Below are 27,533 nucleotides of genomic sequence, written 5' to 3'. Positions count from 1 at the left end.
TTCCTCATTTATTCATCTCCGAGAAAAACAAAGGGCTCAGAAGTATTCAATACATATTCAACAGGTCCAACTTCAAGTAGAAGAATAGTTTTTCTCCAAAAAACAAGGACAAAAATATTATGCATCTCATTATTTGGGAAAGGAATAAAAATATAATTAGGCTATTGAAGTTGCATGTTTCTCACTTTATAGTAGGGTGATATAAATTAATCTTTCAAAAATGATTTGATAATGTGAAAATTAGGGATGCCATTTTTTTTTTTAACCCTGTAGGGTCTTTTTTTAAGTATAGTTGATCTACTAAAACTTTTAAAGAAATTTCACAAAACTGTTTTAAAATATATAGACAAAATAAAACAAAAGATCCATAACTTTAAGGCTTTTTTGAAAAAAAGATTCTGCCTACTGTAAACAATTTAGAAAAATATATCACCAATCAACCATCCCATGTGAATTTAACTATTAAAGTTCTTACAGTTTCTTAGTTCCCACATTTAAGACAATATTATTAAACTTCCTTTCATTCAAACTTTAAAGCAACTGAGCCTGAAATTAACATTACTTCTTGATGCACTTCAAACTGAAATATGACCAAAGACGTCTTTTGATCATCCCAAGAAACAGAATCCCAAAAAAGATGAACAAAAGACCCATCTGACGATCTTAAGGTGAGCAATCAATGCCTGGTAGCAATGCCAAGTGCAATGTTAACCTTATAAAATGTGTGGCAAATTCAGAGATGACAAACCTTGATGTTGCTCTCTCAATTCCTTCTCTGAGATCATCAAGGGTGCATGTCTTAAGTTTAATATTGACATTCACTGAGCCATCCTTAAACATCTTCCCTGAAGAGGCCATAAGATGTAGTCTGAGTTCACCAAGCCGGAAACTGTCATTATGAAATGAAAGTTTGGATTCCTGTGGTATATTTTTCAAGCAAAAGAATCAATTATCTTCAGGTGTTATGTAATTACTTTTAAACATATTTCTTAACTCAGAGGTTAAAAGCAAATGCAACGCAAGAGGGAAGAGATATGGGAACATATGTATATGTATAACTGATTCACTTTGTTATAAAGCAGAAACTAACACACCATTGTAAAGCAATTATACTCCAATAAAGATGTAAAAAAAAAAAAAAAAAGCAAATCCATACCACAAATTTTTAAAGTATGGGTGTTAAAACTGGAACAAAGAATAATATGCATGTTTGTGACTGTATGTGCACATACAAATAAATATATAAGTGTGTGTGCTGATATTCAACAAGGGTTAATACACAAAAATTTCTAATTTACAATTCAATGCAAATTAAAAAAAACCCAGGAAACTGTCAATCAATTATGCTAACTTACAAATACTGGGTTGGCCAAAATGTTCATTTGGTTAATGAATACATTGTTCAATAAACTTCTTGGTGAAAATGAAAAAGGTCTTTTATTTTTACTTAAAACCAAATGAACTTTTTGGCCAACCGAATATTTAATGAGCTCTTCTGTAAAACACTCTGTGAGAGGAACTAAAGGCTTTATGAGAAAGGATAAGGCATGGTAGGTGATCTCAGTGAGCTTATACTCTAATTGAAAAAATACAATAGAAATACATTACAAGGAACATCCCAAGGAGATGCTGTAAGTTGTAAATAATTAAAAAATGATATATCGTCACTTATTTATTCATACTTATATCTTCTATATTCCACAAAGGATATTAAGTGATTAGGTAAAGAATATAAACAGCAAAAGCTCATAGGGTCAAAGAGATCATTGTGGGCTGGGAAAAATTCATGAAGAATGTTGAGAACTAACTGAGCTTGAGAGACTGAGTGGAATTAGATAGGCTATGAGGGGTAGAAGACATTCTAGATGGGGAAAAAACATGAGCAAACAATTCAAGATGCTCTGAGGGCACAAGGCCTAAGACTGGCATCTTAGGCTTAAATATTCCAATAAAAGAAAGGTAGGGAATGATGTCTGGAAAGAAATGTGGAGGTCTAATCGTGGTCTCAGATCCTAAGCCAAATATTTAAACTTTAAGGATAAAGGACCTCAATCTTTATAACAAACCAAAAAAAAAAAAAAAAAAAACCCAAAAATTCGGGGAAGTAAAGATGATCAGTTCAGTCATAATTGCTCACTACAGACCATGGCATTGACATAAGGGTACTTGGTGATGCGCAATTCTTGGCACACTGGTTATAACTCCCTATTTTCTCTCACTCAAAAGAGTACAATGCATGTAAGTGGTTCAGAATGAAATTATTATTGGAAAACTTGGAATGCCTTTAATTTATAAAAATGTTAATAGTTCACAAACTTGTGATCTGTAACTATTAATAGAAATGACCAGTGACACATCTACTGATCACAATATAATAGCATTTGTGATATGGTTACTGATGTAGACAATTTGGAGCCAATGAATTTTTCTAATAAGTTAAAATTCACATAACATAACACTGAATGCTTTCTAAGTAGAATGGGAAGTTATAAACGGCTACATAAGATTAATTGAGGAAACTGACTTGTGCCAATGTCTAGGATGGATGAAAGGAAAAGGAGCAACAAACAAGGAAGCCACTGCAGTACTGTGTGAGCTAAGAAGTTTCAAATAAAGCAGCAGTAAAAACTGCCAGGAAAGAGCAAACGTTCACTCAAAGAAAAAACTGACAGTACTCTATCTAAATGAATAAAGAAGGTCTACAAAGAAGGAAGTAAAAGAAGACACCAAGATTCTAAGGCTGAGAAACCAGTAGAATGATCGTTCCTTAACTGAAATGAAGAATCCATTTAACTGTTCATTTTCCATTATGTCATTTTCTGATCTTTATCTTAACATTAAACATTAGAAATTAAGGCAGTCACCTCACACCAGTCAGAATGGCCAACATTAAAATGTCTACAAATAACAAATGCTGGAGGGGGTGTGGAGAAAAGGGAACCCTCCTACACTGTTAGTGGGAATGGAAATTGGCACAACCACTATGGAAAACAGTATAGATGTTCCTCAAAAAACTAAAAATAGAGTTGCCATATGATCCAGCAATCCCACTCCTAGGCATATATTCAGACAAAAATATAATTCGAAAAGATACATGTACCCCTATGTTCACAGCAGCACTATTCACAATAGCCAAGACAAGGAAACAACCTCAATGTCCATCAACAGATGAATGGATAAAGAAGATGTAGTACATGTATACAATGGAATGAATACTCCTCAGCCATAAAAAGAAGGAAATAATGCCATTTGCAGCAACATGGATAGACCTGCAGATTATCATACTAAGCAAAGTAAGTCAGGAAGAGAAAGACAAATACCATACGATATCACTTATATGTGGAATCTAAAGTATGACACAAATGAACATATCTACGAAACACAAACAGACTCATAGATAGAGAACACACTTCTGGTTGTCAAGGGGGAGGAAAGGATTAGGAGTTTGGGATTAGTAGATGCAAACTATTATATACAGGATGGATAAACAACAAGGTCCTACTGTATAGCACAAGGAACTATATTCAATATCCTGTGATATACTATAATGGAAAAGAATATAAAAAAAGAATATATATATGTATAACTGAATCACTTTGATATAAAGCAGAAATTAACACAATACTGTAAATTATCTATACTTCAATAAAATTTGGAAAAGAAAAATGAAATTAAGGCAGTCCATTGCACAAATGACAGACACTAGCCCAAGGCCCAACAATAACAATCTATGAATATTGTATAACGTTTAGAAAACAATATGAAACATAAGAAAACATATAAATGGACATAAACAACAGATATAATACTTATAATCAGTGCATATTATGGGTACCATATGTATGAGTATTATGAGATATTAATTGATATAATCAAAAAATTTATTAGAAGATACTACCTATATAATAAAAAATAGCTTTTAAAAATATCAGTTACACATTATGTGGTTCAAATCATAATGGCACTAGACCCTGGTTCCACAATTCACTCATCAGTATCCTTAATATGTATCTACTACATATAAAATTTATTCAAGAGAAACATAATTAATGCTTATATATCATGGATAATCATGAATTTAAAAATAATCCTCTAAGGTTCCAAGGCCACTACTAAATTATTTTCCTTAGTTAAATATGCATATATATCTAGCTATGTAATAAAACTGTACATATAATTAATTACTCATATATAAAATTCTTCTCCTAGAGATAGGTTGTGTTTTAGTGCTGATATTACTTGGAAAAAAGTAAGAACTTTTCCTTGGCCTAGTAAGATTAAAAACACTGGGACTTCCCTGGTGGTCCAGTGGTGGTAAAGAATCTGCCTTCCAATGCAGGGGAGGCAGGTTCAGTCCCTGGTTGGGGAACTAAGATGCCACATGCCACGGGGCGCCTAAGCCCACTCGCCTCAACTACTGAGCCCACACGCCTCAATGAAAAGAGCCCACATGCAGGGCTTCCCTGGTGGCGCAGTGGTTGAGAGTCTGCCTGCCGATTCAGGGGATACGGGTTCGTGCCCCGGTCCGGGAAGATCCCACATGCCGCGGAGCGGCTGGGCCCGTGAGCCATGGCCGCTGAGCCTGCGCGTCTGGAGCAGGGGGAGGCCACAACAGTGAGAGGCCCGCACACCGCAAAAAAAAAAAAAGACAACATTCTAAAATTGAATATCAAGAGCTAAAGACATATTCCTAGATGCAGACATTAACTACATACCTGGTGGGGATCACTGTTATAAAGTATAATAGAAAGAGATTCAAAGTGAAAGTCAAACTGGAGAGCGGCATTCTGGTCCAAAGAAAGCTTTGAGTCTGTCCCATCTTCTTGTTCTGATGGTTCAAACATAAATATGAAAATTAAGAAGGTTTTAAGTATGTATATGATTTTATACATATTTTAAAAGCTAAGATTCTAAATTTATATCATATTTTCAAGGATTCTTTAAATCATTATGAGACAATTAACAAAAATGGCATGTATTCCATATATATTTAATACAAGGCAAAGTGATAGAGCCAGACTATCCACATTAAAAATAAAAAGAGGGGGGCTTCCCTGGTGGTGCAGTGGTTGAGAGTCCACCTGCCGATGCAGGGGACACAGGTTCATGCCCAGGTCCAGGAAGATCCCACATGCCGCGGAGCGGCTGGGCCCGTGAGCCATGGCTGCTGAGCCTGCACGTCTGGAGCCTGTGCTCCCCAACGGGAGAGGCCACAACAGTGAGAGGCCCGCGTATCGCAAAAAATATATATATATAAATAAAAAAATAAAAAGAGAGAGGCAAAAAAGTATCGAGACAACTTTTTTTAAAAAGCCCATCCAGAGCAAGACTACTTCATTATAGTTTATAATTATCAAAGCATTTCACATAACTGGTTACAAGCCATTCTCAAGATTATGAAATTGGAGGTAGAGAAAAGGAAAATACTTTGTCCTACAACAGCCAGCCAGCCAGTAAAAGATCCTCTGCTAGTGTAGTTCACGTCTCACTATCTTTAATTACCTATATCACCCAATCCATTACCTTTACAAGAAGAACAGAATGTAATTCAAAAGCAGAGTCGAGGAGAGCTCAAATATAATTTGGGACAGGAGCCTTCGGAACTCTGAGGTCAAAGAGACTTCGACAAATAATTCAGTCTCTCCCCTCATCTTCAGGCAGAAACTTTTTAGACAAAGAACAATACATATTGCTTTCAATCACTCTTACAAAGTGATTCTGCAATCTCTTTTGGAGATTGATTCTATTCTTTTGGTCATTTATAGGAAAGTCTATTCTCACTGTACAAGTTACTGGAAGAGCAAACACTGCATAACTTTAACCAGATAAAGCCTTCTCCAAGTTGGAAAGCTCTAGGGTTTTTTCCTTTACCTTTCCTGAAAATAATTTACATTCCAATCTTCATCATCTTTGTAGCTTTTCCATCTGAACTCACAAGTTTTCCCAAGCACCACATTAACTGTATAGCCTGAACCAGAGACACGACTTGACCACAGCTGAACATAATAAGATCCTTAATCACATAAAGCTTGCCTGCTACAGTTGATTCATGTGTACATAGTTCCTGTCTAACAGGAGCTACAGCCTACTTATCTAGCATTTGTCTATACAGTGGCATGAACTTAACCTGGGAGAAGATGCTGACCTCACTAAACTCATGTAGTACTCATAACTATCCTGAACGAAGAACCTTATTTTTCACACTGCTCTAGTCATTTGTTTTGTGATCTCAAAACACACCAGACCTAACTATAGGTGAAACAGTGCTGGTACAGTGTTATTAACTGGCGGTTTTACAGACTGTTGTCACAAGTAACAGCTGATGACCTGAGCCTTATAAAAGCACAGCAGTCTGGGGCCATTTACTATATGGAAAAGGAACACTTCATCTCTTTTTAGCCATGGAAATATTAACCTATTCACAGTCTAAAATAAAACATATGATACTCACATAACGATTTTAAATGATGAAAAGAGTACAATTATAAAATTATTCTATATAATTGTTCAAGAAAGCAAAAAGAAACCTATATTTGAGAAAAATTATCTTTTAAAAACGGCTGAATTTAAAAGGTTCAGAGCTTTTGAAAGATTCAATTTTAATAATCTGGGAAACTCCCTTATGTATCTGACTATATCACACTCCCCAGTGAAGCCAGATAAGTAATGCTGTTACTAAACAGGAATACCTTCCTTTTTTATGGACCAGTCATCTGAGTATGACACCAAGGTCCTTTTCTCTCAATTAGTTTGGGACCTTACTATACTACATGCCTACTTTGCTTTTTCTCAAAGTACACCCCTCAGTGTCCCCTGAATTGGACAAATTCACCTTTCACAAATAAAGGGCAAATATGCATCATGCAGGTGATAAGAGGTGGGCCCTCCATTTAGAGCAACGAGCCTATCTTCCTTCCCCTGGGAGCTTCAAGGCAGCCCTAGCTGATTTTCCACAGTAAATAATACAGTGCTGGATCATTCACACCACATTATGCTGGACAACTAAAAACAACACTAAATATGGCATTAATACTAATTTTTCTCTATAATCAAAGCAAAAACCTCCATCAATTTATACCTTTGAGGTGGTCAGGTCTACTGGAAACACCTTTTCTTACTCTTACAGCCTCCTGGGTAGACTGTGTAGGGCTTGGCTGTGAAGAAGCTTCTCCAAGATTCTCTACCAAAATTTTCATTAAAACTGTTAAGTCATCTTTACTGAGAGCAACCTAGAAAGCAACAATAGGCTGTTGTTAATACAAAGTAATAAAAAATGCAAAATATAATATCTATGTATTAATTTATGGTCCCTCAAATTAACTAATTGTACATCTAACTAAAAAAAAAAAAAAAGCAAGTTGTGACCATGAATACCAGGATAAAAGTATTTCATCTTGTACAGTATTAGACATTACTCCTGTGTGTAAACACGCATCTGCCTCCACTCATATCCAAGCCCCTACTTCCGGTACTCCCTTCTTCCTGCCTTAACTGCTACTATCTATCTTGTCCTGTTCCAGGACCTGTGTCCCTCTCCCCTCTCCCTAGTTCCTCATCTCCATTCTGCTTCTCTCTCTTTTCATCCACTACTGGATTTTTCCTCCACATTATTTATTCTCCTCCAAACTCAATACAGGAAGAATGCTGTTCAGTTTCCAGTCTCCACCAAGAAGGAAAAAGATGCTCTCCTGCAATGCAGCTTTTTTTTTAATTAATTAATTTATGTTTGGCTGCATTGGGTCTTCGTTGCTACGCACGGGCCTTCCCTAGTTGGGGTGAGCGGAGGCTACTCTTCATGGCGGTGCGTGGGCTTCTCATTGCGGTGGCTTCTCTTGTTGCAGAGCACCAGCTCCAGGCACACAGGCTTCAGTAGTTGCAGCTCACAGGCTCTAGAGCGCAGGCTCAGTAGTTGTGGCACACGGGCTTAGTTGCTCCGTGGCATGTGGGATCTTTCCGGACCAGGGCTTGAACCCGTGTCCCCTGTATTGGCAGGCGGACTCTTAACCACTGTGCCACCAGGGAAGTCCCTAACTCAAGTTTCTTAATCTTTAAAATAGGAATAATATCATCTACCTCAAGGGTGGCTGCATAACAGCATGAAGCTGCTAGAACAAATAAAGATGCTACTGGCTGCTAAGATCCATTAAACCTTTTAATCCTTCCATCTCTTGTACACCTCCCCTACACATATAGTGGTCCAAAAGGCCTTTTTCAAGTACCTAAACACAAACTCACACAGACACATTCACAGCACCTTTTCTTCTGAACATCAGAGTACCCTATGTCCCCCAAATTAGGTCCCTATCACCAAGGAAATTGCCTGATTCCCAGCCTAAATGAAACTGGGGAGATATTTTAGCAAGAAACAATGACCAGGGATTTCTTATTTGCTCCATGCCCTAGTCCTTAGATAACAGATGTCACTTTAACTCCCTAGGACTTCTTTGTATATTCATTCCCACTTGTGACACCAACCAAGATATCACAGCTGCCTGAAGAACAGCTAACTTCACCACCTCCTAATATTTGAAAAGGATCAAATATTAGTTCTGAGAGCTAATCTTAGCAAGGGAGAATTTAAGAGAACAGTCTCATATTCCAGAATAGAAAAGTCTCTATCAATAGCCTGAACAGATGTTCTTCTTCATATCACTCATGAGTATCTACTCATACTACAGATAGGGATCTTTCATTCCTACAACAAACTTCAATTTTAACATCTTCCCCAGTAGGACTCTGCTCCTTTGACCCTTCTTGTTTAATCTTAGAACTAACTCTGAAATAATCACAGACATCAAAAACCACTAAACTACTAAATTTTTATTTGTCTTTCACACATTCTGTTTAGCCACTCCCTCCCTTTCCCTATCCCCTACTGTTTGGCTTCAACAGTTTCACCCAGAGGCGCACAAGAACCGTAAGATTCCTACACTTCCATGACCATCTTCGACCAGTATCATCTCTTCCTGTAAGCCTACATATGACCTGCTAACTACAGTATTAAAAATATTGCTGTTTACTTGGTGCTTTGTGACCACCCGGGGCGGGGGGCGGATAGGGAGGGTGGGAGGGAGACACAAGAGGGAGGAGATAGGGGGATGTATGTATATGTATAGCTCATTTACTTTGTTATAAAGCAGAAACTAACACACCATTGTAAAGCAATTATACTCCAATAAAGATGTTAAAAAAAAAGTATTGTTGTTTATATGCTTACCAAATAAACATATTCACCTATTGAAAATGTCCACTTTTCTATAAAAGAGTGCTTCTATACATTAAAAATACTACTAAGGTGCTTTGAATGTGGTATCTAAATATCACTTTACCGTGTCTTATAATTTAACTGCCTTAAAACTTTAATAGAATTTTCTAAAATTACTAATAATATTTTCTGTAGACTCCATAGCTTTTAACCTCAGAGTTCTTGCTTGGTTTTACCAAATATCCAATTAATGTGAAATAAAGAAAAGTGTGGGAAACTAGGATAACTTCATTTCCAGTTAACAAAGCATTCCCTTTAAATGTATTATCACTTCTGATGTCCACCTGAACTACACTGTGATCAATGATAAAAGCCTATCTAGCAATTTTCATGTATCTTACACATATACTTACCTGCATAGGTTTTAGTTTTCCTTTTATCTCCATCCCTGGAATTTTCACATACCATGATGCTGCTAAATTTCGCTGTATGGATAAAAGCATGTTGACTGGTTTTAAAATTTCAATGTCATGCTGTGGTAAGCCAGCCTGCAAAATTGTTCTGAAAGATAAATAAGAATTTATTTTACATTTCTAAAATCTACATTTTAAAATGAAGACTATCATACTGTGTAACAGTTTCCACGGAGCATTTTTCTAAATACTAAAGGCTGCTATCAGAGTTCTTTTAGAACATGTTTCTTTTCACAAATCAATCTGCATCAGAATAATTCGAGTTTATACGCAGAGCTATGTAAAACAAAGCCTATGTAATGCTGATTTCAAAGAGACAAATTTCATGAAGTATGACTATTGCACTATTTACTATCTTTCACAAGGATATTTAATAGCAACTAGTCCAACGTCATACGAACGTTACCTCCTCCTAAAATTGGAGGACAAAGAAAGTGATACTCTACTTAGCCCTTAGGTTTATGTTATTAGTACTTCTCCAAACTCAAAGGGAAAAACTCACCAAACCTAGAAGTTAAACAAGCATATTTTAACAGTCATATCTAGCCTGCCTGCCAACAAACATCTGAACCACCAAATAAGTTACTCTTGTCATTCAACAGAGTGAACACTTTCCCATTTGGATTTGATAATCCATTAGATATCTTACTGAGAATTCCTAAATGTGACAAGGTTTGGAAATGAGAAATAAATCTTAAATTTTATTACATTTTAAGAAGGTTTTGTCTCTGTACAGAAATGAAAATAGCTATGTGCAGAGAAAATAGATAAAAATAAATCTAAATTAAGTATTATTGAGTAAACTATAATTTTATAATAGGAAATTTTTCTAGAGTGAAAAAAACACGTTATAAATTTAGTAAGACAAAACGTAGATTCTATGAGATCCACCATTATAAACCACTAACCAAAAACCAACAGTCAAGGTTTCATAATTAGAAGAAATAAGGAATAAGAACCATAAATCACTAGAGTGTTTTACCCCTGGCAAAGATTTTATGAAAATTCTATTTCTAGTAAGTAATTCGCCATTGGATTATATATTTATACCTGGACAGCTTCAGCTGAGTGAGTTGGATGTTCATTTTATCAATGACTGGGGGAAGAGAATACTGTTCCACAGAAACTACACTAAATTGGTTTTCAACTTTGATTAAACCCAGATCTGCTATAACAGCATTAGGCGATACTGAAGACTGAGGAATGATAATAACTGGTGCTTTCAAATTGATATCCATCAAAAGGCGGAAGCTCTTTTCAGCCAAGTCTTTCATGCTGGAAGCAGCTCTTTCTGCAGCCTGGACTGTAGCTGTGCTCAAAGCTTCTTTGGCAGTTTGAAAATTGTTGAGGAAGTTCTGTTGGAAAATACCGGTATTTAGAGTTCCCCCAAAACAGGATTTATTTTTAAAAGGAAAAACTTTAAAAAAGAAAAACTAAATAAAAGAGGTGATATAAAAGAGACGTTATTTATGACTGTGTACATGGAGTAAAGTCTAGAAAGATACACTCTGTGATAATTAACAAGTGGAAGAAAGAATCCTTTAACTTTCACTTTATGTATTTCAGAATTATTTGTTTTTTGACAAATTTTGGTAACAATACTTTTTAAAATATCCCTTTTACTCATGAATGTTGTCATCTTAATTCAAATTTAAATAAAAAGATGAAGGAGAACTCTTTACATCTCCCAAAGTTGCTTTAATTCTGTACCTCTAGGTCATAGGAATAAAGTCTATTAGTTTTAGTCCTTAGTTTTAGAAACTAACGTTTTGCCCGCTTATTTCTAAAGGTTCTTTTCTTAAGTGTACTCTAACATGAGCAAAGGTGCTGAAGTGTTTACAATCTTGCGATCATTAATAAGAGTCAAAAATTCTTTATTTAGAGTTGAGATCTTTCACCTCAATTTCAACTAAAAACAGAAAGATTTTTCCCAATGGAGAAAAGAATTGGAAGCAATATTTTTCCATTAATAATGCAAATGGTTTATTTAGTTTATTAAACTAACCCCCCTCCAAATAAATTACTTTCCAGAAAAATAAAACATGATGGTTTAGGTAGATATCCGTAACTTAAAAGCTTGGATTAACAGCCCTGCTAAGAGGCATAGGCAAATTAAACTCTTCAGCCCATGACACTTACATGGAAATAAATAATTAAAAGAATTTTATGGCCTTGTTGATCATAATTATAATCAAAAGCTGTAAGTTCCAGTATCAGTCCTTCAAATGCCTGATGACCTCCTTAAAAGATTCTTTTCACTAAGTACCTTTTAAGGGTCTCTCATAAAACAAATAACACTGAAAAGCCTAATTAAAACATCAGACAGTACTTTCAAAATATATAACTATGGAAATGTTAAAGAATGATCATTCACAGTTCAAAACAATGATAACAAAAATTCATTTAGTTATCCATCATGTAAAGGATTTCCTTAATTGTAATATTCTATTCAGCAATTGGGAGTTTATCACACAGCCCCATTAGTAAAGATTTTGACTACCTAGGTTCAGATGTATAGGCAAAGATACTTAGGTGTCAATGAGAAATAAATATATTTAAAAAATAAACTTACCAAAAGAGACATGAAGAATTTATGAACATAAACAATTTGAATACAACCCACTTTGAGAGTAAGTTTGCCATCTACTTTAGACATATCAGCATAGGCCTTTCCTTCTGTGGCGTCTGGATAAAGAGTCATTTGGAACCTAAAGACTTCATCTCCCAAAATAGAGACAGCCTAAAAGTATTAAATTAACTGGTTATTATATCAAAAGAGCTGTATCACTGTATTATAAATAAGTTTCCTTATTACAGAATCCGTGATATATAAAGAAGCATCACTTAAATTCAACCTTCAACAAATTAGTTAAAAACATTTAACTTGACAATAACTTTTTCCTATATCTATAAAAAGTTTTATCAATGGAGATATCAATCACTTAATTGGTTAGAAATAACTTTTACAAATCACCTAGTCTATATATACTGTGAAAGCAGATGATGACCATATTCATGCTTACTCCCTAACAAAATGCCTGACACATGACAGATAATATACACTGAACAAATGATTAAAGGCAACTCAAGCCCCCCAAAACAAAAATAAATTTCAATATAGAAACGTATCTTTTAATTACCTTTTTGTGAATGGAAGTCGAATCAACATTCGTAACTATGATATCCTTAAGTCTGGCAAACATGTCAGTCTGCTTTGGCTTCACAGAAATAGAGGCATCCATTCCTGTGGGAAACACAACACTTTTCACCTAATCCAAGTGAACTAATTTAGTGGTTTTTAATTCAATAATATACTACCAAGATAGAGAATAGATAAAAATTACTCACTATTAGACATATTAAAGGTAAAAACTTTTTTTTGTTTGTTTAGCCACGCCAAGTGGCATGTGGGAATGTGGGATCTTAGTTCCCCCACTAGGGATACAACCCATGCCCCTTGCACTGGAAGTGCAAAGTCTTAACCACTGGACCGCCAAGCAAGTCCCAAAGGTAACAACTTCTATGTACGAGATACCTAAGAAAGATTATAATATCTTTAAGTTCTAGAAGCATCTCATACATAAACTTTGTGGAAATTTTAAAACAAAAGAAATCAAATGTCAAAGAAAATTAATCACAGATCTCCAAACACAAGTATCCTGTGCAGTATTAGTAAGATCAGAATCGGTCATTTATGGTGACACCTAACATTTGTTAAACAGTTATTTTACAAACATTATATAATGAAAACTATTACTCTGAAAACTAAAGAATTGGAATTATAATTAAATATAATTTGATGAATAAATACTATTCTTTCTACAGTAAACTGTATCTAAAACACAATCTTTTAACATTTCTCTCCAAAAAAATGTTTGTCATTCTCATAATTTCTAAAGGAATGATTTCTAAAACCACTCCTCAGAGTGAATGAGAGAATGCATACAGCTAAGCCCCAAGAATGAACCTAAATCATTACCATACTACGCATAAACAGATACTCAGTAACATTTCTTGAATGCAACTGATTTTCTAACCCCTTGTTAACTGCTTATTATGTACATACCAGGCACTTTTCTTAATACATGTAAATCTGTAAACTTAATCCTCATAACAATCCCATGAATAATTACTATAACTATCTCCATTTTACAGAAGAGGGAACTCAGGCACAGAAACATTAATTAATTTGCTCAAGGTCAGCCAGTAAGTGTTAGATCCAAAATTTGAACCTTGGCAGGCTGGCTACAGAAGCCATGGTATAATCTGAACTCATCTCTATATGAGGCTGATGATGTGTAAAGCTTACAAAATTTCTTTTAGAAACTTCTCTTCCTGATGCTATATAAGCACAAAAGACAAGGGAAACAGGAAAATGACATTTTCTTTACTCAGTGATGATATTCATTTCTCAGTTTAAAGTTATATTATTCTGAAAATGCAAACAGAACATGAGATTAAGCCTTAGACTTATTCTGAAAAATTTTTTAAACATAAGGAATGTCTCACATCAGTCATGAATCATACCAAATTTACTTCTAACATTTCAAAGCACATCTTTGAAAAGTTTGCAAGAATCTTCAATATAAGTAAACCAAAAGACGACTCATGAGAAATCTACCGTGCAAAAAGCTCATTCTTCCTGAAGGTCTATGTAAAGAAACAGAAATACCTACACCAAGAAAAAGTTACTTACCATGTATTCTAATATCTGCAATATTATACTTCTGATCACAGACAAAGACATTAAATGCATTTAATTCAGCTATGACCTTTAAATCAAACACATCATCTTGAGAAGTGTTGCTGGATACTGAAAAGTAATAGAATCGTAGTGATTAGCAAAGTGCAAAGATGATATAACATAAAATAATCCCCAAATCACTAAAAGTACATTATGAACTATGAAGAACCAGAAAGGTCTCCATTAAGATTACATATAATTAATATTATTTTTAAATGTCAATCAGACAGAAAGTAGCATATTTCCATCGAAATTAAAAATAAAAGCAACATTTACTAGCACCTTATAATTTTGCTAGATGGAAACTTTACTATAATTTTTCTTGTGGGTAAAAATGAAACCCCCTATATTAGAATTCTAAGATTCCATTAGAGCTAAATTTTGATTTGGAACTCCTTTTCATATCATATATTAGATCAAAGAAAAATATTTCATGAAAAATTGAAATAGTGATGACAGTAAAATATGTATTATTAACTATGACACATACATGTTATTAACTACAGAGACAACTTCCCTAGATTATATTATGTTTCTCCATGAAGAATCCTAAAAAAAGTTCTATAAGAGATGAACATAAAGGGCTAAAGTTAAGAAAAAAACAAAAAATTATTTTATAATGTGTATTTGTGTCTGTGTACGTGTATAAAAATCACAATCAAATGGATTCTCTTAATCTATTTTAGTCTAGGTCCTGATTGATAAATTTAAGATATAATTTCCTAGAGATTTGTCTTGACTGGAGGAAACACTTTTTCCTATAAAACTGTAAAAGTATGGGGACATCAGTCCTTAATCACCGAGATGATAAAAGGGTTTTTTTTTTTCCTTTAAGATTTAAAGTAGCAAAATCAAACCATAAAAAATAGCTATTTGGCATAACTAGAAGATTGTTTCTTTGGATTACTATTTTTTGTAGTTTATTGTGAGCTTAAACGTTGCTTTTTCATTTATTCAACTGTGTGCATACGCGTGTGTATGTATGTATACGTTATGTAAGTATTTCCATGGATATTAATGTAACAAGTACATTAAAGATGAAGAAGGTAAAACTCTTTTACTCTTGTTTAATGCAAAAATACTGCTCTGCTCCCTGGTAAAAAAAAAAAATCTCATCCTTGTATCAGATCTAATATTACTAACAGTTTTCACTTTAAAGATGCCAGTAATATAGATATAATACAACTAGGTAATGGTCTGAAAATTAAATTACCAGATGTTAGATACTCACATCATATGACATGAAAGAAAAATAATTAAAATGATATTTGGCTTAAAAACAGGCACATGTTCACTCACGCTACACCACATCTAATATTTCATGGCACAAATTGTGGCATGTGCCCATATCTCTATGTGACTTAAATACAGTTTTGGTTAGAAACCAAAGTGAGTCTGTATCTTCCATGAGATTGTTCCTTTTGTGTTTTGCAAAGCTGAAAACTGTTGAGCACCAGGTAGTTTTAACTGACTGACTGAAATGGGCCTTTGCTACTATGCATGATTGTGTTCATATTTTAATTACTTCCTTCCTCACTTTCACTGGAGTGAAGGTTACAGAGACATCAATGCAAAGTATATACAACTTTACTTTAAATAAAAGCTAGGCGGTGAAATCAAATATAAATACGTGATAAATATTAAACACTTATTTAAAATCTCTCACTAAATTACCCTATCATACCATAGGGATAAAATCTGCTTTCTTTTGAAACCAACCTCATCTGTCAAAGGAGCTAAACATTAAGGTGATACACAGTTATCTTAGCTTGAAAATACATGTTATTATATGATTATTAAAGTTCAGATAGAAAGTATTAAACCATGACTCAAAAGTTAATACCAGTTTTGGCAATGATACTTCTGGACTCCCCCATAAGTGGCTTCAGCTCCGATTCCTTCTTAGAAGGTTCAGAGGATGGAAAAGCAGATGATAAAAAATCCATGAAGGACAGTAAAGCTTCCAAATGAAGAACTAAGTTTAAGGATGAAAATGAAACCTAAGATAATGAACAATTAGAGAGGCAGATTTCAGATATGGAAACATTTTTATGTCAAACCTCAACATATACAAGTAGCACAAGAATAGTTCAACTAAGGACTTCTTTTTTGAGAAAGAACTCACTATTACTTTGTTAACCTTTACCAGACAATAAACCAACACTGCCCACTCCCACACCCAACAATAATTCTAACCTCAACGGAACTTGATAGGCTTTAAGTAAAGATACAAGAAGTATTATCAGCCTTACATTGGTCGGTCCCCTTACAGATGGTCCCAAGACAGACTATACACGCTCAAACGGATGGTGACCAATGTCTGTACTGAGCCATACTTTTAGCCTTACCCTTAATTTTTTTCTAATCCTAAAGCCAATTCATTCAAATGTTAAATGCTTCCATCAACACTACGCCAAATAACCATAGTGAACAAAATTTCCTTAAAAAATATTTTGTGTACAACAAGGAATCATTAATTTATATCTGGGAAACAAGGAGTCTTTTAGGAAATCAAATCAACTTTTGTAATAACTTTATTTCAACTCTCCATCCATTTCTTTTATCTATAAAATTAAACCTATTATTATTACCACCCTTATTCTAATTTTAGAGCTCACAATCTCACAACTGAAGATGGCTTTGAAGCTAGATTTAATCATTACTATAATTTAACCTTATAGTGAATTAGAAAAGATTTACCTGAAGTCTTTGTTTGGTACTGTCATAGATGGTTTTAAATTCTGGTCCATCACTGTCTGCCTACAAATAATGGAGGATAAAGCCACTGGGTTGCAAACACTAAAAATTCACACACTGAAAAAATATATATATATTCTTTACTTTTCAAAGTATGCTATGAAAACACTATAAACATATTTCTTAAAGGCAAAGAAGAACATGCCAAAACCATGACCACATAAGCATTTCTTATATTCTACAGAAGCAAAAACCCGAACTCCTTATCCTACTTGGGAGGAAATGCTAAAGGTAGGGGAAACTGTCAGTGTATCTAGATTATAATAGATTTTGCTTCAAATTACAATGGAACTTTGTATACATCTACTTATTCAAAAACATAGGATTAACTCAGAAGTTTACTGAAATTATCCAGGATTGTCAGATGTTTGCATAAATCACTATAATTAACCAGTTTTAGGATGAAAAATTTTAGGGGAGAAAACCAAGATATTATATACAGGGGAATGACATAATTTCACATATGCAAATATTAAAGAATCCTAGAAATGAAACTACCTTTTTCAATAACATTTTCAGAAGGGGTTCATCTGTTACATTAGAAGAGTTAATAATGTGAAGAGGGTCTCCTTTAGAGTCTAAAAGAGAAAAAAGAGGGTAGATTCATTATTAAGTCGTTTAGACATTTCAAAAATGTATTTAAAAATAGACCAGCCAGTTAAACAAATATATGTTTGTCAAAACTCAGAGTTGTACGCTAAAAAGGGTGAATTTACTGTATATAAATCGTATCTCAATAAAGCTGGCTTTGAAAAAAAAAATTAAAGAAACTCCAAAAAACACAAAAATACCAGCACTGGCCAATTATAAATGTTATAACATTTGGTACTACTGGTATTACTTATTTGAACAAATCATAATAAAGGACAAAGCTATAAAATACTTAAAACTAGTGATTATTCTCAATACAAGTTTGCTTTAATTAAAGTTACCCCATAGAGTTCCTATAACTTTAAACACCCATACCAACTTTAAAAGTTGGCTTGGTGCAATTCAGAAAGTGAATCTGAAAGGCTGAAGAGACTACAAGGTGATGTTAAATTTTTCCTCTATATATTTCTGGGTTGTTTAATTTTTATTTTTTACAAGTATATATTAATGTCATTAAACACAAATAAAAAACACTTATGTAATTTTAAAATAAATAAAAAACCAAAGAAAAAAAGTTACTTCCTAGTAAATTAACTCACCTTTCAAAAAGGGTCCCTGGGCTCTATACCTGGGTATTGTTCTCAGAGCACAGTTATAATGTAATGTTGCTTTTCATAAGTACTGAAGTGTTATGTACTGAAGATACATGCCTCATTTTTCTTTTAGATATATTCTACATTGTGCTAAATATTTAGATATAGACTTACTTTATGATAAATAACTACATAATGAATTTTAACTATCAAATTACTTCATATTAATGTAATAAATTTAAACTAAATAATTATGGTGACACTAATAAATATGCTTCATGTTGATAAAAAGGTAATGACCATCTGCCTATTACATGCACAATTTACAGAGACTATACTTCACACTCACCAGTGAACTCAAAGCATTGCATACTAATTTTTTTTAGATAAGCTTCAGCAGTCAGGTCGTAGGCTTTAACTCTAGCTTCCAGTCCAAGCTGCAGGACATTTAGTTCATATAAAGGCTTTCCTTTCTTTTCTGCTTTTTCCGTCAAAGTAATCACGACCTAGAAGAAGTTACCAATATTACCACAAACTATTTCACTAATATACACTGAAGATAAGTTAACAATTTAATAATCATCCGGAATGATATTATCAAAATATTCACACAGTGTAAAGATGTTCACTTCTATTTGTGCCTGGAAATTACCTAGGGTTATTTACTTTGGAAGGCCCACTTACTTGTTCAGACTTTTAAAGCACTGTCACTGTATTTTAATGGATTTCAAGATAGTTATGAAAAAAAAAAAGTTGTTCTGCCTAATTCCCAGAAGTCCTAGTCTGATGGATGGTGTCAGACTAGATCTGAAAGTCTGAGATAAACAGTCAATTTTTAAACTACTCCTAAGGCAAGGTTTCTCAACCTTGGCACCACTGACATCTGGGGCTGGATAATTGTTTCCAGTGGGGCGTAGTCCCATGCGCTGTAGGCTGTTTAGTGGCATCACTGGCCTCTACCCACTGGTTGCCAGTAGCCCACTCTTTCTCTGGATAGTGACAACCAAAAATGTCTTCAGACAATGCTAATTATCAGCTTGAGGGGAGGATGCAAATTGCTATCCCCCACCCTAATCACTGTCCTAAGGGAAGAGAACTGTAATTATATGTATTACAAATAATATTAAAAGGGACTTACAGGTTTTATATGTACATATGTTAATGAAACCCATTTGCAAATAGAATTATTCATTTATCAATGTTTCAATTATCAAAGCCTAAAAATCTTCAATAACTATAACATTAACCAGAAAAACAGCAGAGGTTTAGCATGAAGGAAGTTAGTTTCCTAAAACATATATTTCAGATCAAAAAAGTAGCACTCATTTGTTTAAAAGTTTATTATTTTTGACTCAAAGATAGAACATAACCTCTGCACAGCTATTTAACAATGAAGGGATTTTGGAGAAAGTTCTTCTAAGTCCCTGTATCTGCGATGCTTTCCCACATACACACGTGTATGCCTGTCCCTCTTTCTACCCTGTCCCAGCCCCTTTCCTAAACTCCTTTCCTCAGACTGTATCTTCTTCTTCTTTAAAAATTCAACTAAATCTCACTTCCTCCAGGTTACCTTCCCTGACTCTTTCAGACTGCTTAGATGCCCTCTTCCTACCATCACTGCCACAAGCTCCCTGGGCACATTTTTAATGGAAGTACTTAACAAAAATTTTAATTGTTTTCTTGTTTGAGTTCAGAGTTCATATCTTTTACTTCTGTATCCTTAGCACTTAGTACATGCAATGAATATCTGTTATGTGTGTGAACACAGAAGAGGAAAATTCATTTAACCTTACCTTAAGAATCTGCAGATGGAAAGCAGGTAAAGGTAATATAACATTTTTTAAATGTAGGCATATTGTGTTTTATTCTATTAATGGTTTCTAAAATTTGCAAAGAATTTCTCTGTCATTTTTCCCTTTCCTGCCTTCCCTATATAAAATCCAAAGCAGGCCACATTCCAACTGTCCTAAAATCATTTGAAAAGCCTGTTATAGGGCATATTACCATTTTCTCTGTAAATATTATATCCCCCCAATATAACTCATCTTTAGCAAACTCTCAAATTTTAAACATTTCTACATACAAATTACAAATGGCCTTTGTAAGCTTTTTCTATCCATATCAATAATCTACAAGTTTACTTTATTAGAGGTAATTCCAAATATCCATTATTTATCCACCTCATTTTATAAAAACAGATGAAAATTACACACCTCTTTGATTTCAAATTTCAGCAGCATATTAATGATGTCTACAGATCTAATTTCTTCCACTCCAGCTGTTAAACTATCTTGTGAAACATGCATATCTTGTTTTAATGTAGAGATTTCAAGTGGCTCTTTAGTTTCACCTAAAGATGTTTAAAAGAAATTCATTCACTTCTTTTCACACATTTCTTACATGAATACTCAACAAGGACTTATACAAGTACTCTGGACTTGGTTTAGGCATTGAAAATCCACAAATCAGTCATACACAGCTCTAGCCCTTAGAAAGCTCATGGCTTAGTAGAAGAAACATATATACTTAAAATACAAACAAAATAAGAAGGCACCACCTAGTCACATTAAATGGACAAATGTTAATAGTCTCTAGATAAAGTACGTAGAAAGCACAGAACTAAGCATGACACTGTCATGAGAAGGTCAAGAAAGTCTTAATAGGAGAGTTATAATTCAAGTAGAACTGAAGGAGCTCCTCACACAGAGAAGAATAAAATAAGAGGTAGTAGAAAACCACAGAGAAATAACACATCAGGACTGGATTTGCAAACAGAATGGAGTTTGATATGGTTACATCATAAGGAGGATAATAAGAGCTAAGGCTTGATATGAAAGAAGCGGGGGGGGGGGGGGGAGTTAAAGCCTCTCACTCCGTACCAAGAATCAAAAGTAAAACCATATGAATATGACCCTGTTGTCCTGAAATTCACGCATCCTGAAATGCAGTAAAATTGCTTTCTAAACTGTCATACACAACACTAATAATAGCTATCACTTGCAAAGTACTTAACCTCTGTGATGGATGTTGTGCTAACAGACGTTCACAGACTATCTCATTTAACTCGTACAACAACACTTTAAGGTAAAACCTTTACATTGTCCTTATTTCACATATGAGCAAATTGTGGTCCAGACAGATTCAGTACCTTGTCTAGTGTTTTCCATATGGAAAACCACTGCTGTTAATTATTACCTTTGAGAAAGCAATGCATAGGGCAAGGTTTCTTAACTATCACCTTATTTCAGCACTGTTCCAAACATAATGTGATTCAGGGAAAATAATTCTACCAAATATTTTGCTTCTACAAAAAAATTCCTGGAACAGGCAAAGATTTCTTAAATAGGAAATAAAAAGCACTGATCATTTTTTAAAATTGTGTATTAGAATTCATTAAAATTAACTAATTCTATTAAAAGAAAACCTATTAAGAGAGTGAAAAGGTAAAGCACAGATAGGGAGAAGATATTTCTACACATACACTAACATGTATACATATAACACATAAACCAGCAAAGGGCTCCTAACCAGAATGAATAAACAACTCCTATACACCAATTAGAAAAAAGACCATACCTCAGTAAAAATAATGGTCAACAGACTTGAATGATCATGTCATAAAAGAGGATATCCAAATGGCATATGAAAAGGTCTTTAATTTCATTAGTTACCAGAGAACAAATAAAAACCATAGAGATACTACTATATAACCACCAGGATGGCTAAATTTTACAAGACTGAGGATAGCAAGTACTGGTGAGAATGTGAAACAACTGGAACTCTCATACATTGCTAGTAGGAAAGTAAATTGGTTCAACCACTTGGAAAACTGTTCAATATAGCCTGGCGTAAGTTACTGAAGCGAAATGTAAGCTAACATATGACCCCGGTAATTCCATTCCTAGCTATATGTCCAAAAGAAAACGGTATATAAGTGTGCCGAAAGACTGTACAATGACATTCATAGCAATTTCACTCATGATAGTCAAATACTGGAAACAGGAATAAAAAGAACTAGCGCTACAGACATAAACACGGATGAATCCCACAAAATGTTGAAAGAAGCCAAGGGATCCGCGCGTGGCAGCGCTGCAGCCGCACAGCTCTCTGCTGAGCCCCAGAAAGGCCACGCCGGCCCCGCCGCGCTCGCGGTCACGCTGCTCCCCTCGCCGCGAGGGGGGAGAGGGCTCGGGGTGGCGTGGGTGCCTACCGCCCTCCGAGGGGCCCGTGGGGACGGGGCGCGGGGGCTCTGCCCCCGGCCCGTGCCCACCCCCGCACCCCGCCGGAAGCCGCGCGCGGCCCTCAAGCCCCGGACCCTGAGTTCGTGACGCGAAGCTCCGAAATCCCCGGCAAGGCTCCGCGGAGGCACGAGCTCGGGCTCGCTCTCACGGAGGTACAAATGATGCAAAATGGATACCTCGCCCCAGAGACAGATGATGATCTTTAGTCTGGCTATAATGACTACAATCCAACCTATGATACCGAGGAACTGGAGAATGACACAGCTTTTCAGCAAGCTGTGAGAACTAGTCATGGCAGAAGACCTCCCGTAACTGCTAAAATACCAAGCACAGTGGTTGCTAGACCTGTAGCTACTGGGTATGGGTCCAAGACATCCCTGGCATCAGCAGTGGGAAGACCAATGCAGGGGCTCTTCAGGATGGAGTTAGTAGACCCATGACAGCAGTGAGGGCAGCTAGTTTTACCAAAGCAGCTTTGAGAGGCTCTGCGTTCGACCCCCTCGGTCAGTCGTGGGGCCCTGCACCGCCCCTGGAGGCCAGGAACGAAGACAGCAGAGAAGAAAAGATGAGACAAGTGGAGAAGAAAGTAAATGAGCAGGTAGAAGAAAGCTGTATTGCTAACAGTCGTGGAGACGTAAAATTGGCCTTAGAAAAAGCAAAAGATGCAGGAAGAAAAGAGAGAGTCCTGGTGAAACAAGGAGAACAAGTTACAAGTCCAGAAAACATCAATTTGGATTTAACTTAATCAGTTCTTTTCAACTTGGCCAGTCAATATTCAGCTAATGCAATGTATGCTGAAGCACCAAACACCTATCAAGTTATAGTGAAAAATAAGATGTTTAGCAGTGCAGGACGGTTGAAAGTGAATATGGGAAATATTTATTTAAAGCAAAGAAATTATTCCAAAGCCATTAAATTCTACCAAATAGCCTTAGATCAAATTCCAAGTGTCCATAAAGAAATGAGGATTAAAATTATGCAGAACATCGGAGTTAACATTTATTAAAACTGGGCAGGGCTTCCCTGGTGGCACAGTGGTTGAGAGTCCGCCTGCCGATGCAGGGGACACGGGTTCGTGCCCCGGTCCGGGAGGATCCCACGTGCCGCAGAGCGGCTGGGCCCGTGGGCCGTGGCCGCTAAGCCTGCGCGTCCGGAGCCTGTGCTCTGGAGCGGGAGAGGCCACGGCAGTGAGAGACTCGTGTACCGCAAAAAAAAACACACACACACAAAAAACTGGGCAGTATTCAGATGCCATTAATTTATTTGAGCACATAATGAGTATGGCACCAAATCTGAAGGCAGGCTTCAACCTAATTCTTAGTTACTTTGCTGTTGGAGATCGAGAAGAAAATAAGGCATTCCAAAACTTGATTGCTGTTCCATTAGAAACTAATGAAGATGATAAATACATTTCACCAAGTGATGACCCACATACTAATTTAGTGATTGAATCTATAAAAAATGATCATCTAAGGCAAAGGGAACGTGAAAGGAAAGACATGGCAGAAAAATACATCATGACTGTTGCAAAACTCATTGCTCCTGTAATTGAAACATCTTTTGCTGTAGGTTATGACTGGTGTGTTGAAGTTGTGAAAGCTCCCCCCTAATATTCTGGGTTTTTTCTAAGACACGATTGACATGTAATATTACATTAGTTTCAGGTAAAAAAAAGTTTTTTAAAATTGAAAAAATACAGTGAGATAACATTTTTCACTCAGCAGCAAACTGGCAAAAATTTTTAAATCTGATAATACACTGTGTTAGAAAAAGCACAGAAAAACCACCTGATGGGAGTACAAAATGAGTATAAGTTCTATGGGGGTCAACTGGCAAATCTGTCAAAATGTTAATAAAATTAATTTTATTAAATATATTGATTGAATTCAATTATTATTTTAATTTAATAAAAACTAAATACCCTTTAACCCAGCAGTCCTGGTATTTCCCCTACAGATAAACATGCACTTGTAAAAAAGTGTATGTACAAGGATATTTAATGCAACATGGTAAGAGTGAAAGACTGACAACCACCTGAAATGTCCATCAATAGGGATCTGCTAACTAAATTATGATACTTCAACAGAATTTAATACCAAGCAGCCATTAGAAAGAATGAGTCGTATCTATACACAGCATATATATAGATACGGAATGAACACCAAGATACACTGTGTATGTATATATGTGTACATATAAAACAGCTTAAAAAATAAGTCTGGTATTTACTTTGCCTTTAAGGGCCACTGTACCTAATAATTTAAATACTATTTGCATTTTTATTGCTGTACAATTTTTTCAGTATCTTTGTTCAGTGGTAATTTATCAACCACTTCACTTTGTACAGCTAAAAATCAGATCAAGGGACTTCCCTGGCAGTCCAGTGGTTAGGAGTCCGCACATCCACTGCAGGGGGCATGGGTTCGATCCCTGGTCAAGGAACTAAGATCCTGCATGCCACACAGTACGGCCAAAAAAATATTTTTTTAATTTTTTAAAAAATTAAAAAAATAAAAGATCAAGTATGCTACATAGCCTAGTGCCAACTTAAAATGTTTTTTTCTCTATACATGCAAGTTCAAAAATTTTTCCAGGAATTCACCATTGATCTGAAACCCTTCTTTATGGCCTCCTCCTAACTCATGCAACTTAGAAATAACTGACTTCACTCAACTTAAAAGCAAACTATGGTTTTATTCAATAGCATCTTATTTGTTTTCTTGGTAATACAAATCGCAATTTGTAAATATATGTTTGTTTACTTCATTTTTATTGTTTGTCTCCCCTACAAAATTGTAAAATAACATTTATTACACCACCTACTGTCAACCTCTTACCTGTCTCTTGCACTCTTGGTTTCACTTTATTCAAGTCTTCAGTAGCCTCACCAAGATTTTCTGCTAGTATTCTAAATAAAAGATTAAGATCTTCTTGATTTAGATTAACCTGTCAAATATGATGTTTCAAGAAAAGATAAAGATATTTCATTTTAAAATGAAACAATTTTAATATGGAAAACAAATCCTTAGTAACAAAACACTAAGGACAGGATACTCTTAACAATGACTAAAAAATTATATAGTCACTGTACACTCAAGTATTTCACTACTTATTTCATGTTAAAAATTTCATCTTCAAATATAAGACAGTGTTTGGAGAAAAACAATGTGATTTACAAGTCAATATTAGTTTCATCTACTTAACCAATATGACCCTTAGTGAAAGTTAATAATTATTAAAGAAATCAGATCACTTTTTTTTAATGTGACTTTCAGAACACACATAAATTCTACTTTTTAAACAATAACAATTTCAATGTAATAAGAAGGCCACCTTCAATATGAAAAATAGGCATTTCACTCATTGCTATAATTATCTGAGGGGTACTCAGATATTCCTAAAATAAAAGGGTATATATATTATATATAGCATGAGCTATAATTATAATACACTAATAAATAATTTACAAACAGATCTCTGCTAACATGTACACATAACAAATTTAAAAGCTAAGTAACATTTAACTGAAGATTAAATTCTACTAAAATTAATAAAGATCCTGTTGGACAATATCACACTGAAATTTTCCTTACAACAATCAGTAAAAATTCCACATTTCATTTAGATTTATAATGAGAAAGTCTTCAGAGTCTGAACTTTCAATAAGAAAGTTTTTTTCTGGGACTTCCCTGGTGGTGCAGTGGTTAAGAATCCGCATACCAATGCAGGGGACACAGGTTCGAACCCTGGTCCGGGAAGATCCCACATGCCACGGAGCAACTAAGCCTGTGAGCGACAACTACTGAGCCTGCGCTCTAGAGCCTGTGAGCCACAACTACCGAAGCCCGCGTGCCTAGAGCCCGTGTTCCACTACAAGAGAAGCCACCACAACAAGAAGCCCACGCGCCGCAACTAGAGAAAGCCTGCGTGCAGCAATGAAGACCCAGTGCAGCCAAAAATAAATAAATTTAAAAAACAATTTAAAAAGAAAGTTTTTTTCACTCATATACTCACATTCATTGACTCAAGATGACCTTTAATTTCCACAACAGGCACCTTGTGGTACCAAGATGCAGCTAGATTCCGATTTACAGAAAACTCCAAGTTAATTGGATGCAACAGCTGAATATCAGGATGGGAGATGCCTGGCTGGATCACTGTCCTAATGAAAAATATAATTGATATATATGCATAAACATAGGGGTAAATGCAACATATTAAAAAAAAACACGAAGCCCAAAGTTGCTGCTCTAAACATTGATTTGAAACAACGCTGTTTTAGTGTTTTCTAAACTTGGTCTACAATTAATTTAATCTACAATATACGAGCATGGACAGATTAAAACACAGCTGTCCCTTGAACAACATCGGGGACTAGGGTGACGACCCCTCCATGCAATCATGTAACTTATAGTTTGCCCTTCATATTTCGGTTCCTCTGTATATGTGGCTCCTCCATAACCACAGTTCTAAACAACCACAGGTTATGTAATACTGTGTTATTTACCACTAGAAAAATAAATCTGCGCATAAGCAGAACCAGGCAGTTCAAACCCGTGCCGTTCAAGGGTCAACTGTATATGACATACAACTTTAAGAAAACTTTTTTCTTTAAACAGAAGATAGATGACAACCTGAGTAAATTTTTAAAAGAAACTGATATTTTTGAAGCTATGGGAGAAATCATCAATACAGTTGTTCAAGGACTGATATGTGTGCTGGTACAGAGATTAGAGAAAAAAATGGCAAGATGAAAAGTAAGCTATTTCTAAGTTTATAAAGCTCTTCAACCAGAATTCTTTTCTGGACTTGTCTTATAATCATTCCTTTTGTATTTAAGATAATTAAATCTCCTTGGACGGGGTAGAAAATGAATTTAAAATGAACATACACACTTTCAAATGTCCTCTGGTGTGAGCCCTAGAGATA

At 35.1% G+C, this 27,533-nt stretch overlaps 1 protein-coding gene and 1 pseudogene across 4 annotated transcripts in view; one reads left to right on the top strand and one right to left on the bottom strand.

Annotated features, from left to right (window-relative positions):
* The window catches only part of VPS13C (vacuolar protein sorting 13 homolog C), a 177,513-nt gene that overhangs the window by 60,563 nt on the left and 89,417 nt on the right, over positions 1-27,533 (bottom strand). For all 4 annotated transcript variants that reach the window (XM_007458878.1, XM_007458879.1, XM_007458876.1 and 1 more), the window contains 15 exons: positions 26,619-26,766; positions 25,442-25,550; positions 20,577-20,713; positions 18,713-18,869; positions 17,678-17,757; positions 17,123-17,182; positions 16,266-16,422; positions 14,375-14,491; positions 12,819-12,922; positions 12,251-12,418; positions 10,729-11,033; positions 9,619-9,766; positions 7,079-7,229; positions 4,716-4,828; positions 749-918 (listed from right to left, as the gene is read on the bottom strand). In XM_007458878.1, coding sequence (XP_007458940.1) covers positions 749-918; positions 4,716-4,828; positions 7,079-7,229; positions 9,619-9,766; positions 10,729-11,033; positions 12,251-12,418; positions 12,819-12,922; positions 14,375-14,491; positions 16,266-16,422; positions 17,123-17,182; positions 17,678-17,757; positions 18,713-18,869; positions 20,577-20,713; positions 25,442-25,550; positions 26,619-26,766 — 2,124 coding nt within the window. The remainder of the gene's footprint in view (positions 1-748; positions 919-4,715; positions 4,829-7,078; positions 7,230-9,618; positions 9,767-10,728; positions 11,034-12,250; positions 12,419-12,818; positions 12,923-14,374; positions 14,492-16,265; positions 16,423-17,122; positions 17,183-17,677; positions 17,758-18,712; positions 18,870-20,576; positions 20,714-25,441; positions 25,551-26,618; positions 26,767-27,533) is intronic.
* Positions 22,757-24,214, top strand: LOC103075460 (intraflagellar transport protein 88 homolog pseudogene; annotated as a pseudogene).

Source organism: Lipotes vexillifer, unplaced genomic scaffold, assembly GCF_000442215.2.
Source record: "Lipotes vexillifer unplaced genomic scaffold, Lipotes_vexillifer_v1.1 scaffold102, whole genome shotgun sequence".
In the NCBI taxonomy this organism is placed as follows: domain Eukaryota; kingdom Metazoa; phylum Chordata; class Mammalia; order Artiodactyla; family Lipotidae; genus Lipotes; species Lipotes vexillifer.
This window is presented reverse-complemented; position numbering and strand designations above follow the sequence as displayed.